The sequence below is a fragment of the Pteropus medius genome, unplaced genomic scaffold (genome assembly GCF_902729225.1).
Source record: "Pteropus medius unplaced genomic scaffold, Ma_sr-lr_union100, whole genome shotgun sequence".
NCBI lineage: Eukaryota > Metazoa > Chordata > Mammalia > Chiroptera > Pteropodidae > Pteropus > Pteropus medius.
This window is the reverse complement of record NW_024340701.1, coordinates 2,320,540-2,336,314: the sequence shown is the minus strand read 5'-3', so window position 1 is coordinate 2,336,314 and position 15,775 is coordinate 2,320,540. Positions and strand designations below refer to the sequence as shown.

General features: G+C 35.6%; 1 protein-coding gene and 1 pseudogene across 9 annotated transcripts in view; both read left to right on the top strand.

The window, feature by feature from the left end:
* PIK3R3 (phosphoinositide-3-kinase regulatory subunit 3) overlaps positions 1-15,775 on the top strand; it is a 67,874-nt gene that overhangs the window by 39,777 nt on the left and 12,322 nt on the right. For all 9 annotated transcript variants that reach the window (XM_039884846.1, XM_039884893.1, XM_039884902.1 and 6 more), the window contains exons 3-8: positions 3,021-3,129; positions 5,005-5,103; positions 8,233-8,413; positions 8,856-8,981; positions 12,661-12,803; positions 15,156-15,332. In XM_039884846.1, the coding sequence (XP_039740780.1) occupies positions 3,021-3,129; positions 5,005-5,103; positions 8,233-8,413; positions 8,856-8,981; positions 12,661-12,803; positions 15,156-15,332 (835 nt within the window). The remainder of the gene's footprint in view (positions 1-3,020; positions 3,130-5,004; positions 5,104-8,232; positions 8,414-8,855; positions 8,982-12,660; positions 12,804-15,155; positions 15,333-15,775) is intronic.
* LOC120581334 (uncharacterized) lies at positions 10,345-10,463 on the top strand (annotated as a pseudogene).

Genomic DNA, 15,775 nt, shown 5'->3' with positions numbered 1-15,775 from the left:
GGTATTTCATTCCTTTTTATTGCTGAATAATATTCTGTTGTATAGATATATGTTGTATTCTTTTTTTCCATTCATCTGTTGATGGACATTTGGGTCTCCACTTTTTGCCTATTATAAATAATACTGCTAGATGAACATTCATATATAAGTTTTTGTGTGGACGTATGTTTCATTTCTCTGGTGTATACAGATAGCTAGGATTGAAATTGCTAGGTCTCATGGTGACTCTACATTTAGAGTCACCATGAGACCTAGCAACTGTCAGACTTTTCCAAGTCTGTGGTATCATTTTCCAGTGGTATCGTTTTACATTTTGATCAGCAGTGTGCGAGAGTTCCAATTTTTCTTCATCCTCAACAACACTGTTATTACCTATCTATTTGATTATAGTCATCCTAATGGATATAAAGTGGTATCTCATTATGGTTTTGATTTTCATTTCCCTGATGGCTGATGAGATTGAGTATCTTTTCATGTGCTTGTTGGCTATTTGTATATCTTCTTTGCAGAAATGTCTATTCAGATCCTTTGCCCATTTTAATTGGATAATTTATCTTTTTATTATTAAGTTGCAAGCGTTCTTTATGTATTCTAAATACAAATTTTTTTTATCAGATATATGCTTTACAAAGATTTTCTCCAATTCTGTGGGTTATTTTTTCCACTTTCTTGATGGTATCCTTTGAAGCATAAATATTTTTTAATTTGATGAAATCTGTTTTATCTATTTTTCTTTAGTCGTTTGTGCATTTGGTGTCATACCTTAGAAACCATTGCCTAATCCAAGGTCATTAAGGTTTAAGCCTGTTTTGTTTTAAAAGTTTTATAATTTTAGCTCTCATATTTAAGACTTTGATGCATTTTGAGTTAATTTTCGCATATGGTGCGAGATAGGGGTACAACTGCATTTTTTTTTTTGCATGCAGAATCCAGTTGTTCCAGTACCATTCGTTAAAAAGACTTTTCTTTCACAATTGAATTGTCTTGACAGTCTTGTTGAAAATCATTTAACAGTAAAGAGTTTCTGTTTTGAAGAACATATTGTTCCCATTTTCCCTTAGTATTGACTCTAACTTTTTTATTAATTAAAAAAATTTTTCGAAACAGTCTCAAACTTACAGAAAAGTACAGTACGTATAACTTGATTTTCTTGGACCATTGAGAGTAAGTTGCCAACATGATACTGTAATGACCATGTTTGTTTGTATTTTCCACAAACAAGTATATTCTCCTGTGTAACCACAATACAACCATCAAAATCAGAAAATTAACATTAATGAATTACTGTCATTTCATTTTCAGATTCAAATTTTGTCCATTGTACAGATGGACAAAAGGATTCAGTCTAGACTCACACTTGTCATGATTCTCTACTCTTCTTTCAATCTGGAACAGTTCCTCAGTCCTTCTTGACTGTCATGACCTTGACATTTTGGAAGATTACAGGCCAGCCATTTTGTAGAATGTCTCTCAGTTGTGGTTGTCAGATGTTTCCTCATGATTAGATTCAGTTTATGCATATTTGGAGGAATATCACAGGAGTGATGTGTCCTTTTCAGTGCATTTTATTGGGGGCCCATGATTCTGCCATTACTGGTGGTATTAACCTTGATTACTTGATTAAGGTGGTGCTTGCCAGTTTTCATCACTGTTATATTAGTCTTTAATTTTGTGATTAATAAGGCCCTCTGAGATTATATAAATCCTCCTTTTCATTAATCTTTTCATTTATTTATATCTGCACGGACACTTATATTCCTATTTTTTTAATGACATATTTCCTTATCAGTATTTGTACTGATGTTCCAATTGTTTTAGATTTGATAATGGGAGTCCCTTCAAGATGGCTTCTTTATTTCATCATGGCTTCTCATTCTTTTAGCACTTGTTTAATTACTTTTTGGCATGATGTTCCAGGTTCACTTGGTACTATACTGCTGTACCCCAGCCCTGGAATCAGCCACTTCTTCAAAGAGCTCTGGTTCTTTTTAGTAAATAATGGCATTAGAAACTAAGATCGAGGTGGTAGGTGTGCATATTGGGGTGTTGCTGATCCCAGGACCTCTCAAAGAACAGACCTAGTGAATAATATAGACATTTATGTCTGTCTACATCTGTCTTTCTGTCTGTCTGTCTAATGAATTCCATGACTTCACATCTGTAGCTGCAATTCCAGTCCAAACCATAGTATTCATTCTATTTTTTACCTTTCTGTATTTGTAACTGACTTTTTAGATATGAAAAACCTGGTTCCTATTATTTTTAATGGTTTTACTTATTTGATCCATCTCTTTGTATGTACCCAGTCTTTTATAGCTATTGCTGTATTCCCCTGCCACCTCCCATCCCCCATCCAAGTAGAAACTCTTTTCACCTTTATATGGCTTTGCCCCACTGCTTTGGGATGCCCACCTCTGAGGACTGTGTCCTTGTTAGCATGGTCTGTAACACTCTGTGCCACCTGGACCCCATGCCACTGCCCTTCTTACTTCACTCAGCTTCAGTGCCCTGTGTTAGGCTTCCCCTGTGAGTATACCCCACTTAACCTGCTGGAGCGCCGAGGTCTTGTGCCGTGCTGCTTTCCTCCTGTATGGATATAGTTAGTCCTCCCTCAGCTGCTTTGGGCTCTGACCCCAATTCTTGGCCATCGTGACCAGGCTATCATGACCAGCCCCACTTAATGGCTTTTGGACTGAATTGTTTGTTTGTGAAGGGTTGTCATACTGCCTTTTGAAAGATAGTGAACCTTTTTTTGGACATCTGTTCAGAATGAAAAGTTAGTGTTTTATAAGAATGATGGGAAAAAACTAAATAGCTTGAAAATCTCACTTTTCAGACAATTGTTGGTATAGTGCTAAAAGGATCCCTTTTTTGGCTGATGTTTAACATTTAACAAAATAACACAATTTGATTTATAATTATTTGAATCATAATGTATACTGGTTAATGAGCAGTTCCTGGTGAAATTAGAAAACAAATGATATGTTACATATACAAAGTAATATTAATTTCTCTTCTAGCTCTTCCACCGAAGCCACCTAAGCCAGTGACTTCAGCCGTTACAAATGGAATGAAGGACAGTTCTGTTTCTCTTCAGGATGCAGAATGGTACTGGGGGGATATTTCAAGGTAACTAGAATGCTACTATGAATGCAGTTTTTTAAAAACTCATTTTTGAGAATTATTAGGTAAAATAAAGCATTTTTATGTCTCATTAGTTGTCATTTAAAGATTACCATTTAAGAAATCGTGTGAGAACATTTCAAAAGTTTCTAAATGCTTTTCTTCCCACAAAAAAAAATGACATGAAAATCTTTAGATTATGGGTGTGATTTTACTTTTAATTCTGTATTGAGGATAGATTTCTGAATAAATGAAACATACATTTGAGATAGTTACATATGTCTTAGGATAAAAGGAACTTAATTTTCTTTACTTTTCTGTTTCTAAGGCAATGGTTCCACAATCTTTACATACACAAGAATCAATTGGGGTGGGGCCCAGGAATCTGCATTTAATAACCTCCCCACGTGATTTTGATGGCACTCTTCACTTACCTCATTTTGGGAAACAGGACTCTTGGATATATTTACCTTTTGGGTAAAATGTGGTTTTGGAAAATTTTGGACCTAGAGAAGGAAAAAAATATACATATGTATTTTTAAAATTTGAATATCATATTTTCTTGTTTTTAAAAACTGTTATCCATTTCTGCCAAGTCAGGTTTCAGGTTGATGCTGTATTCAGGTTTATGCTTGTCCTTCTCTTTGTCGTGTCTGTTCTCTCCCATTACTAGAGTGGCATTTATTTTTTTTTCCTTCCCATGTTAACCATCTTCAAATGTACAGTTCAGTGGCATAAAGTACATTTATTTAAATTGTTGTTCAAGCATCACCACCATCTACCTCTGGAACTATTTCATCTTCCCAAAGTGAAGCTCTACCCATTAAACAATAACTCCCCTCTCCTCCTATTCTCACCAGCCACCTCCCTGGCAGCCATTATCCTACTTTTGTTTCTATGAATTTGACTACTCTAGATACCTCATATAAATGGAATCATACAATATTTGTCTTTTTGTGACTGGCTTATCTCACTTCGCATAATGTCTTCAAGATTCATCCATGTCGTAGCATATATCAGAATTTCCTTTTTTAAAGCTGAATAATATTCTATATATATGTATGTATGTCACATTTTAATTTCTTCATCTGTACATTTGGCTTTGATGAATATTTGAATTGTTTCCAGCTTTTGGCTATTGTGAATAATGCTGCTATGAACGTTGTATAAATGTTTGTTCAAGTCCTTCCTTTCAGTTCTTTTGGGTATACATCCCAAAAGTGGAATTTTTAGGTTATATGATAATTCTATATTTATTTTTTTGAAGATGACATATATTAAAATTAGAAAAATTTTATTTTAGCATTGTACATTAAAAGGACCTATTATATTTAAATACCATTTAAATTTATATTTTAAGACCACATTGTTCTATAATTCAAGGGTCTTTTATGCCCTGACATTTTCTTTGAGAGTTGTAGTGCTAAATCAGCTCTGCAGAGGAATTTATCAGTATAAATTCATATTGGAGAGTATTATTTTGAAAGACTATGAACTTAGTGAATTTCACCCCCCTCTGATCAGACAGCTGCCACCATTCTTAAATATAACCTCCTTTCTAAACAGCTGCTATTTTTTTCCTGAAACTCTGCAAGTTCAGACCTGCCTAAGGAAGCCCTAAGGGCTTAATGGAAAAGCTATCCCCTACAGACTGTTGAAATCTGGAAGAGTTTTAAGAAGCAAATAACCCTTCCTTAGATTGCATAACACTGAAAATCAAAACACAATGAACATACCTAGGGGGAAGAACTAAATGACCTCTGAAGGCCCCCATGATTCCCTAGCCTTAGATATACCTACCTCCTAACTAGCCTTAGTAATAATAAGTGAAGAGAGAATAAACAATGCTTATGTTTTTTCATTTTTCCTATAATTCTTCAGGGAGGAGGTAAATGACAAATTACGGGATATGCCAGATGGTACCTTCTTGGTCAGAGATGCCTCAACAAAAATGCAGGGAGATTATACTTTGACTTTACGGTAAGTATTTTTCAGCATTTTGGTTAGTGTTCTACTAGCATTATTTATTTCTGAGTATATGAAGGTTTTTGTATTTTATTTAAATCAATATACATGTTTTTCATATTTTTATTTAATCTAGATACATAATTTTTAGTTATTTGTCTTTTTTCTATACATTAAATATTTAAATGTCATATAAAATGGCAACAATTTTTATTTTTATGTAGCAATAAAATTTCAAAATCTCTAAATTTGAGGAAGTAAGAAGTATACTGTTGACCTTATGAGTGAAGGAGAAGTCATGTGCACAGCCTAAGGTTATTAATGATATTTTTGGGAATTCACTCCTCTAATAACTCTATTATTTTCCTTAATGCAGACTTCAGAGAGTAAAACTTAACCTTATTTAGACTGATGAGGATATGTAGAAAATAAGCAATTCTCAGCCTATATCATGCCACCCATGTGGGCATATTAGAATCTCATAAGTAGTGGATGTATCACTTTATATTTACAAAAATGGAACATTTTAAGATTAGGAAAACTGCATTAATATTTCCACATTTAATTTCAACAATTAAAATAGCCTAATTACGATAAAGTCTTGTGATTTTTTAAAAAGGGACTATCTAAAAAAAAATGATTTCAACAGCAACAATGACAACTCCCTCTAGTAAGCATTTTGTATGCAGTATCTTATTTATTCCTCACAATAGCCTTATGAGGTAGGTATTAATACTTCCATTTGATAGATGAGGCAACTGAAGTTTAACCTGGTTAAGAAACTTGCCTAAAGACATATATAGCTAGTAAGTGTTAAAAGATAAGTTCAAATCCACGTTTAACGATTAGGAGAGAGTATATATAGGGCCAGAAAAAGATTCAAGTACCATTTACATCTACAGAGTGATGACTCTATTTTCTACTTCTAGCCCAGACCTTTCTCCTGAACTTTAGATTCTTCAAGTAGACTCCTGGATCATCTGCTCTTGGATGTTCCCTAGGCATCTTAAACCTAACATTCCTGAAAGCAAAATGTTTTTTTCCCTTTAAACTTATTTTTTTGTATAGCTTTTTTTATTTCAATAAATGACAATTTCATTCTTCTAATTGCTTAAGATAAAACCCCTGAAATCATCTTAATCTTGTCTCTTTCTCTCATACCCATATTCAGGCCATCCTGTCAAGCTTTCTCTTGAAAATATATTCAGAATCCCACCATTTCTCAGCATCTCCACTGCTACTACCCTTGTCTAAGACACCATTATCTCTTGCCTAGATTATTTTAGTAGCTCTCAACTGATCTTTCTACTTCTACCCCTGCCCACTTTGAATGATCTCAACCCAGCGGCTAGAGTGAATCTTTTAAAACACAAAATAGATGATATTCTACTCAAACCCTCTTGTGTCTCCTCATCTTACTCAGTAAAAGTAAGTGTCCTTACATGATATAAGCTCCTTTTACAATCTCTTAATTCACTTCCTACTACTCTCCCTTTTGCTAATTCATCCCCAGCATTACTGGCCTCTTTGCTGTTTTTTGAACATACCAAGCTTGCTTTTACCTCAGGGGCTTTGCACTTGCTGTTCTCTCTGCCTGGAAAGCTTTTCGCCTAGATATCTACTGGGCTAGCTCCCTCACTTTGTTTAAGACTCTGAACAGAGTGGTTTTCTTTGTGCAACATGCATAAAATAGCAATCCTTCCACTCCCAGAACTCTCTTCCCTTTACTCTGCTTAATTTTTTTTCAGTAGGAGTATTACCACTTGATATGTCTAGTTGTTTATTTTTACGTTCTATCTATTTTATCCTCTTTATAAGCTTAAAGATGGAGATATGTTCCTTATGCTCCTAAACTGGAAGTTCCGTGTGAGCATGGACTGTTTCTGGCTTGTTTATCACTGTGTCCAACTGTGTCATATAGTTCCTGGCACATAGTAGGTGTTCAGTAATTTGTTTTGAATTAACAAGTGCCTTTTAACTTTTCTCTGCCGAGAGAACAGCTTGCATTTATTGAGAGTATATATGCAGGTGTACACACCTATAGGAACTACATATGATTATTGGTCCTACTAATGTACATTTTATAGGAATAGTTCGTCATCTATCTAAATACTGACCTTCTAAGCATTATTTAATTTAAATCAGTCCATAGATTCAAGTCTGCTGTGTTTGACCTTTCACAAATCCCAGTGCCTCATTTATTATGTGTAATAGCATGGCATAAAGAGATATAGAGGCATATTTTTCCCCTATTAAGTCAACATGCTGCTATAAGAAGAGTTGAGTGGAAACGATGCAGTATTTTGCTAAGACATAATGAATCAACCTGATGTGGTTTTAGCTTATGCCTTATAGGACTTGCAGAACATTGCCATTTTAAGCTTTGGTTATAAATTATCTTTTAAGGGACCATTGGATAGAGCTCAATAAACAAAAAGTGGTCAAAACTATTCAAGCATAAAATTATACTCATCTAATATAAATAGCTCTTCCAAAGCTGTATTTTGTATAACAGTTGAATGACAGTTGAATAATTTACATATTGTGATGGCCTAAATAAAGTCATTTCCAAGAATTATAAGCACATATAAAAGATAAAATAATGTAAGTTGCTAGATAAATTACTCAGTTATAAATCATTCTAGGAGTTTAATTTTGTTTGGTCATTACCTTGAATGTGTTGGTGATTGTGTGACAAATGTTTATCATCTTCCTTCATATAGAGATGCCTTCTGCTTCCCTCCACAGACAACCACATAATCTTTAGGTCCTAAAGAAGTTGTTTCTGTTCTTCTTGAAAATATATTGATAGAATATAAATTAGAAAATTCATTCAGAAAATAAAAGATATAGTATACTTCTATTTCTATTATTTTTCTTAAAGTGGTTATTTTTGCCAGATTTATTGATAATGAATGATGTGTATGTATGTTGACCTTTAGTAACCAAGAGAGAAGAAATAGTTGTAAAAATAATATGACATTATTTTACACACATAATTATGTCTTTTCATCTGTTCCAGTCTCATTAGTATAATAAAACTTGTTTATTATGTGACACCAAGCTTTTATATCTATACGTGAATGTAATACTTTGTGGAATTTGGGGGGAAAAAATCTACAGTTGTTGTCTTGTTGTTCACAGGAAGGGAGGCAATAATAAATTAATAAAAATCTATCATCGAGATGGTAAATACGGCTTTTCTGATCCTCTGACATTTAATTCTGTGGTGGAGCTCATTAACCACTATCATCATGAATCTCTTGCTCAGTACAATCCCAAACTTGATGTGAAGCTAATGTACCCAGTGTCCAAATACCAACAGGTATGATTACAGAAGTTCTCGATAGCTATTCAGCAAGTCATTATTTAACATCATCATTTGATTCTAATTTACCAGGCTTATCAGTTAAAAAAAAGAAATCTGGTCATTTTTAATTTTCTACTGAAGATTTAAGAATTGTAAAACTTATTTTGTGGCAACTATTTCTTAATAACTTGTTGCATGTATTTATTAACTTTATGTAAAAATATTTCTGTTTATATTTCCTATTTATAATTCATTTCTTAGTTTTTAAAGTATTAACTATTTTTTTGTGATCTAAAGGCTGATCTTAGTGTTAACAAAAGGATTTAGTGCTTTTGCATGCTTGATATTAATATAATGGCTTAAACTTACAGTATAAATACAATTTAAAAATAAATAGGGATAGAAAATTCATGTCAGAATTATTAACATTCTTTATTTCTTTTGTTTACCTGTATAGGATCAGTTGGTAAAAGAAGATAACATTGATGCAGTTGGTAAAAAACTACAGGAGTATCACTCCCAGTATCAGGAAAAGAGTAAAGAGTATGACAGGCTATATGAAGAATACACGAGAACATCTCAGGTTTGTATATGTTTGTTGTTTAGGTCAATAAATATGCAGTGTTACAGTTACATTACATTTTTTTAAAATTCATCTAACAATCTTTAGCTGTCTTAATATCTTAAATAGACTTTTTTGAGACTGATGATATAAATTCGTCTCCCATTCATAAATCACTTTTTTATTTGTTAATGTATTTTATATCAGTATTACCTAGGATAAGGTTTGACTACAAGTGACAAAAAAAAAACCAAAATAGCAAAGGCTTCCGGTAGAAATTTATTTTTCTTTTATGTATAGGCAGTATAGGGTGTTATGTCAACTACATAGTCATTAGGGCCTAGGATTCTTCTGTCTTGGTGCTTTGCTATCTGTGGAAGTTGGCTTACTCCAGTATCAGCTATAACCATATTCTAGCAAACAGGAAGGAAGAATAGGAAAGAGGAAGGAACATTACTTATTTTTAAGGCTAGAAGAAACATTTACTGCTTCCACTTTCCTCTCACTGGCTGGACATAGCTAAGATCATAATTAGCGGCAGCAGAGGCTGAGAAAGCTAGTCTTTATTTGATCAGGTGTGCCCAATAACATTTGGGAGTTTACTGAGGAAGAAGAAATTAATGGAAATTGTGGGACCATTAGTAGTCACAGCCACACAGTTTTTAGATCATAAACCTTAATAATCAATATTTCTTTTATTACATTTATGATATAAAGCAAAATTCTGAAGAATAATCTATTCTTTTCCTAGAACAACTTTGATTCTTTACTTGGATTGGTTTAGTTTGCCCTGGGTTGTTACATAGTATATAAAAGGTCTGAGAATTTTTATGAAGGTGCAGATTTTCAGGGAAGCTTATTGTTGCAATATTTGGGTTAATAGTAGCCTAAGAAAATATATTTTACTTGGTTTCTCATGTACATTCTTTTGAAACACAGGTTATTACTTTGAACATCAAGTGATTTACAGAAGCATTAGTCTGTGGCATGATTTTGGCTTGTATAGAGCTGCATTTCTGCTTTCTGTCATGACTGGAAAAAGCAGAGAAAGCTCCACATGCTGCCAATATGCTCAGTAATATTGGGAATTTAACAGCAGATTATGAGTTCTGAATAGCTGATATGAGACTGGGTTCTGGACTTGGAACCCCTGGTTGGAGAGCTGTGTAGGGGTTAGATGGAAGCTACCAAAAAGTCACTAGGTTGAAGCTAGAAGAGGGCTAAATTTCTATAAGTGAGAGAATTGAGAGCAAGACTTAAGGTAGGGCTGAGCAGATAAGAGCCATGGAGTCTTAAAGCTTTGGGAGGTGGGGCCGAGAGGGAGGGATACAGCGATCAGTACAGGCAGGAGATGTGTTAAAGGGAGACTAAAAAATTGACCTCAGTCTACTGCCATGCTACCCTGAACAAGCCCCATTCTGTCTGATCTTGTAAGTTAAGCAGGGTCAGACCTGGTTAGTAATTGGATGGGAGACCACCTAGGAAGACCAGGTGCTGTAGGTGTAAAAAATAAAAACATAAGGGATTGTAAACTGACAAGGTCCTTGCAATCTGTGAAGTCAACTAAGGGCTACCTCGCCTAAAAAAAAAAAAATCTGAAAAAAATTTGACCTCCTGTGTTTATAAGTGTTATAGACCTCCTCTTTTTTTTTTTCTGTGCAATCTTAGATAAAATCTAGATTGCTTTGATGTAAGTGAATTCTTCCCAGAGAATGGGAAAGAGATGGTATATCCTGAGTCAGGGTTGGCACAGGGTGAGAATAGACTACATATGGAGATATTTGACATCTGGAATACATATAATTAGGAGGAAAAGTGATAGGACTTAGTGATGGATTGGGATATGAGACAGGAATTTGGCAATGAGGTCACTGGTGACCTTGGAAAGAGCAGTCCTCTGTGGAGTGATGAGTACACAAGCCAGAATAGAATGAGTTGAAGTGTGAATGAGAGATGAGGAAAGAGAGACAGGCCATATAGACGACTCTTTCAAGAAACTTAACTGTGACTGGAAGAGAATTTAGGGTTAGGATTTTTTTTCAGAGTAGTATAATTGGAACTTGTTTGTATGTTGTTGAGAAGGAATTATTAGATTGGGAGAGTTAATGATGTAAGAAGAACTGGCTGATGTGATGGAATGAAGTACCTAAGAAAGGAAGAGGAAATGATACCCATAACATGTAGAGAAAGGGAGGAGAAAGAAGGGATATAGATACAGGTGAATTTATAGTTTCGGTGGTAGGCATAGTGGCCTTGTTTAAGGGGGAGCTGCTGCTTTGGCTGTGATATCACTTTTTTCTCCTTTGCTCCCCTACCTACCAACACATATACCAGTGTTAGTAAAGCCTAAATTATTGGTGTTTTCTTTGAAGATACAGGGCCAGAGCTTTATAGGTAATTTCTAACCTTGCAAGGGAGACAAGATCCTCCACTGTAATTTGAGAGTTGTAGAATTTGTAATAGATATGTGGTCATTTCTATAAGTTTACAGTACTATTTGAGATATGTATGATATAACCTCAACTATATGGACCATCATAAGGTTCTAGCTTCCCTCATATGCTAATTCCCTTATGTTCCAGCCCTACTGAGCAATTGCTGATTCCTGAACATCCCCTATTATTTCATGTACACACCGTGTTATGCCATCTATGTGTAATGCAGCATTTTCTTCCCCCCCACCCCAAATGTTGCCTTCTCTATGAAGTCTCTGTAAAGCAATAAGTAACTAATTTGCTCCTCTTGATTTCCTCTACCTTGTCCTGAAACAAAACCTGTTACAGAGTTCAGAAATCTGTTTCACATGTGTATTCCGAAGCCTGAAGGGTAGGCTCCAAGTTTTATGAATCTGTCATCAGATGGTATTTTCTGTATAGTGGATTTTCTGTAATCATTTGTTGAAATTAATGCTTGATAGTTGAGGAATTATCCTGTAAGCACCAAACCTTTAAAAATTGTAAACATTCAGTAGAGTAATCTTTCTAGACCTTTATACAGGTTTTTTTTGACCTTCTAAAGTAAATGGAACAAAATCTAACCCTCTTTGAAGGTTTTAGGGGAATCATGATTCAGATGCTAAAGTCTACAAATACCCTCAGAGCTCATCGAAATGTGTAGGACTATTTACCCTAGTGCTGAGTGCCTTAGCCTACTGGGCTTTCGTTCGATAGAGTTTTTAGTTTTTCATCTTATTCTGTATCTGATTTTAGCAACTATTTTTCTTCTTCATTTTCTGCTTCTAATCAGATTAATCTACAGATGAATGTTTAGAAAACTACATGCTTTAGAAATGAAAGAACAGACTCTGTAGGTCTCTTCTATGAATAAGGCTTGCACGTTGGTGCCTGGACTCTGCTCTATCCATTCACTCCTTCAGGACCTTTTGGGCGCCAGCACTACAATAGGTGCAAAGGCAGAACTTTATCCTTTAAGGTGTTCAGGGTTAATCCTCTTAGCAACTCAGAGGCCTTTCTGTGGCTTTCAGCTATATTTCAAGTACTAGTTCTTTTCTTTTTTACTTTTAGGGTTTGGATGATGCATTTTGCATATAAGTAATAAGGGTAGGAGTTAAATAAAGGGTCTTGTTTAAGCCCTCCAAATTTGGTCTAAATTATAAGTAGAATTATAAGACTTGTTGGAAGACCAACATTACAAAAAAAAAGATAATGAGGTATATGTCTTTTTTTTTTCTCTCCTATAGGAAATACAGATGAAGCGGACTGCAATTGAAGCTTTTAATGAAACAATTAAAATATTTGAAGAGCAGTGTCACACACAAGAACAATATAGCAAAGAATATATTGAGCGATTTCGCAGAGAGGGGAATGAAAAGGAAATTGAACGGTAAATCTTCCTAATACATTACTCCAAGTACATCAGTGAGACAAGACTTGCTTTCTCCCCCAGTCATCTCTGTTGTGTCTGTTTTTACTCCTCAAGATTTCACAGTCCTGCCATATGGAAATACTTGCCTTTCCCACTAACAGCACCAAACTGAACCACCTCTCTTCTGCATTCTTTCTCCATCCGTCTAAATGCTAACTCCTCATCCTTTAGGACTCAGCTTAGACATGACTTTTTCTAGACAATCTACCCTGATTTCCTAGACTGGCTTGAAGGCTTTTTGTCCCTACCCCTATAGTATCTGGTTCCAATCTCTACTATAACATTAACTGAATGTCCCACTCACTAAACTGCAAGCTTGTTGACAGTAAGGATGATGGCTTATTTTCCCTGATAGTTCCAGCAACTGGTATCGTGCCAGGGAGTACATAGTGATGCTCACTGAATATTTTTTGAACTGAAAGTCAACAGCAGCAGTTTGAGAATAAATTGGAGGTGGAACAAGATTGTGGGCGGGAAGAGCAGCCTGACTTGCAGGTGACTGTGGTCCTTGTGGTCATCAAGTTTTTAAGATGGTGAGGGCCTGAATCGGAGCAAAGGCAAGAAAGGAGGGGAAGTTAATGGAAATGCTGAGGACTTGAGGCCTGACCAGGAATGGTAGATATGGGATAAGTCAAGATTATTTCTAGTGAGTGAGGGATATGAGTGACTAAGGGATGGTGTTATCCAAAATAGAGTATGTGAAGAGAGTTTGAGGTTGGAACCAATGAGTTTGAGGTTCCTGTGAGAACCCAAATGGAGTTGTCTGAAAGGCTACTGGATTTGGGGCTCAGGGTACAGAAAGGATTTGGGAGGCATAAATGTGAGATTACAAAGGGAGAATGAGTAGCATGAGAAGTCTTGGATTTGACAGCTAAAAGGATAGTGGAAGCCTTTATCAAAGCAAATTTAGTGGAGTACTTGAAGACTGAGCCAAATAACAGTGAGTCGAGGAGTGAAAAAGTGGATAATAAATAATAATGAATCATATGCAAGGGAAAAGCAAAATTCTTTCTCATATTAACACCAAAGTGTTAGTGAACCCTTGTGTTCAAAAGAATAGGGCTGAATGCTGTGAGGCATTATAGCTTAATGGTTATAACTATAGGCTTGAATTCTGTATTCACTTTTTACTAGCTGTGTGACCTTAGCCGAGTTACTTAATTCTCTGAGCCTGTTTCTTTCTCCATAAACTGTGAATAATATCTTGTTCAAATGCTGTGAGAGTTAAGTGATACACACACACACACACACACACACACACACACACACACACGGTACATAAAGGCATGTTTGTGTGTGTGTATGTTGGCGTATATTATCCATAAATGGCAATTAATAATGAAGAAGTAGAAAATAACTTGTAGTTTAGTTGCAAGGGGAGGTAAAGTAGCATGATGAAGTTTTAATAGTAATATAAAACCACACATTGAGTGACAAATGAGTAATGTGGACAATTGTTGCCCTAAGGATTTAGAGCATAGCTAAAGTTTGTGTGCTGGAAAAGCTTACTAGCCATCATCTACTGAGTGCTTACCAAGATCTACCAGGTTCTTTTATGTGTATTAATTTACACAGTAACCCAGTGAGGGTAGGTATTGTTTAGGTACCCATTTTAAACAGAAGAGGAAATGAAGGCACAAAGAAGTTAAATAACTTGCCCATAGCCATACAGTAAGTGGCAGGCCAGAGATTCAAACTTAGGCGGCCTGACTGCAAAGCCGTTGCTCTTAAATGCTATGTTGTGTTATCTCTTGATAGCATACATATAACTATACCTGTTCAATCATGGCTTGATCCAGGGCCCAAATAAGGCCATCAGGATTCTCTCTCATACTGTCTTTTGGTTTAGTTTTTTCTCTTGTATTGGCTTCATCCTCAGGCGGCTTTCTGTATGAGGTGGCCATAGAGCAGCTGGGAGTGCTACTAGCACATAAGTATTCATAATTTAGCAATCCTAGTGGACAGAGAGAATCTGTTTATAGTAGTTCTAGCAAAAGTCCTAAAATTGACTCTCATTGCGTCAGTTTAGGTATTATTCCATTCCTGAACCAGTCACTGCTGCCTGAAGGTAGGGATAGAATGGAATAGAATACTCTTATTGGCCAGGCTGGGTTGTGTGGTTGTTCACCCCTGAACCTGAGATGAGGGTAGGGATCATCAAGATGCTATTACGAGAAGAGTGAGAATGGATATGGGCCACCTGAAAACAGCAGATGTAGACCATACTTAAGATATCAGGACTCTGTTTACACTATAGAATGCTCCTGCTTGGTTCCTATTTTAGCCTTAATATGTCAAACATTTTTACAGAATTATGATGAATTATGACAAATTGAAATCACGTCTGGGTGAGATTCATGATAGCAAAATGCGTCTAGAGCAGGATTTGAAGAAACAAGCTTTGGACAACCGGGAAATAGATAAAAAAATGAACAGTATTAAACCTGACTTGATCCAGCTGCGCAAGATCCGAGATCAGCACCTTGTGTAAGTAGTCTGGGCCTGTGTGGGAGGGAACCACCTGCACCAGATTGCTGCTGGCATTTCAAAGTGATAGAGGTAGAAGAGTTTGTAATTGAGAACTGGCCAGTGAGACTGTAGGAAAGCATTCCTGTTACTAGTAGCGGTACTAGAGTTTACCTAAAGTCAGTGTGTGGGAGGACTCTAATTTGTACAGGTGCCTTGGAAATCTCAGAGAGTGGCTGTGGCATGAGCAAAGTGATATAGCTTAAAAAGTACAGACTAATGTTTGTCTAAAACACAAAAACCAGAACCTGTGGTTATATAGTAGAACCACAGAAATTATCCCTCATGGGCTCGGGCAAAGACACAAATAGTGGGGGGGCCTATAAATAAGTGTACAAAAAGCGTATTAACGGATTTTTATTTTGAGAAATGAAATTCCATACTTAATAGAAATGTGTCGATAG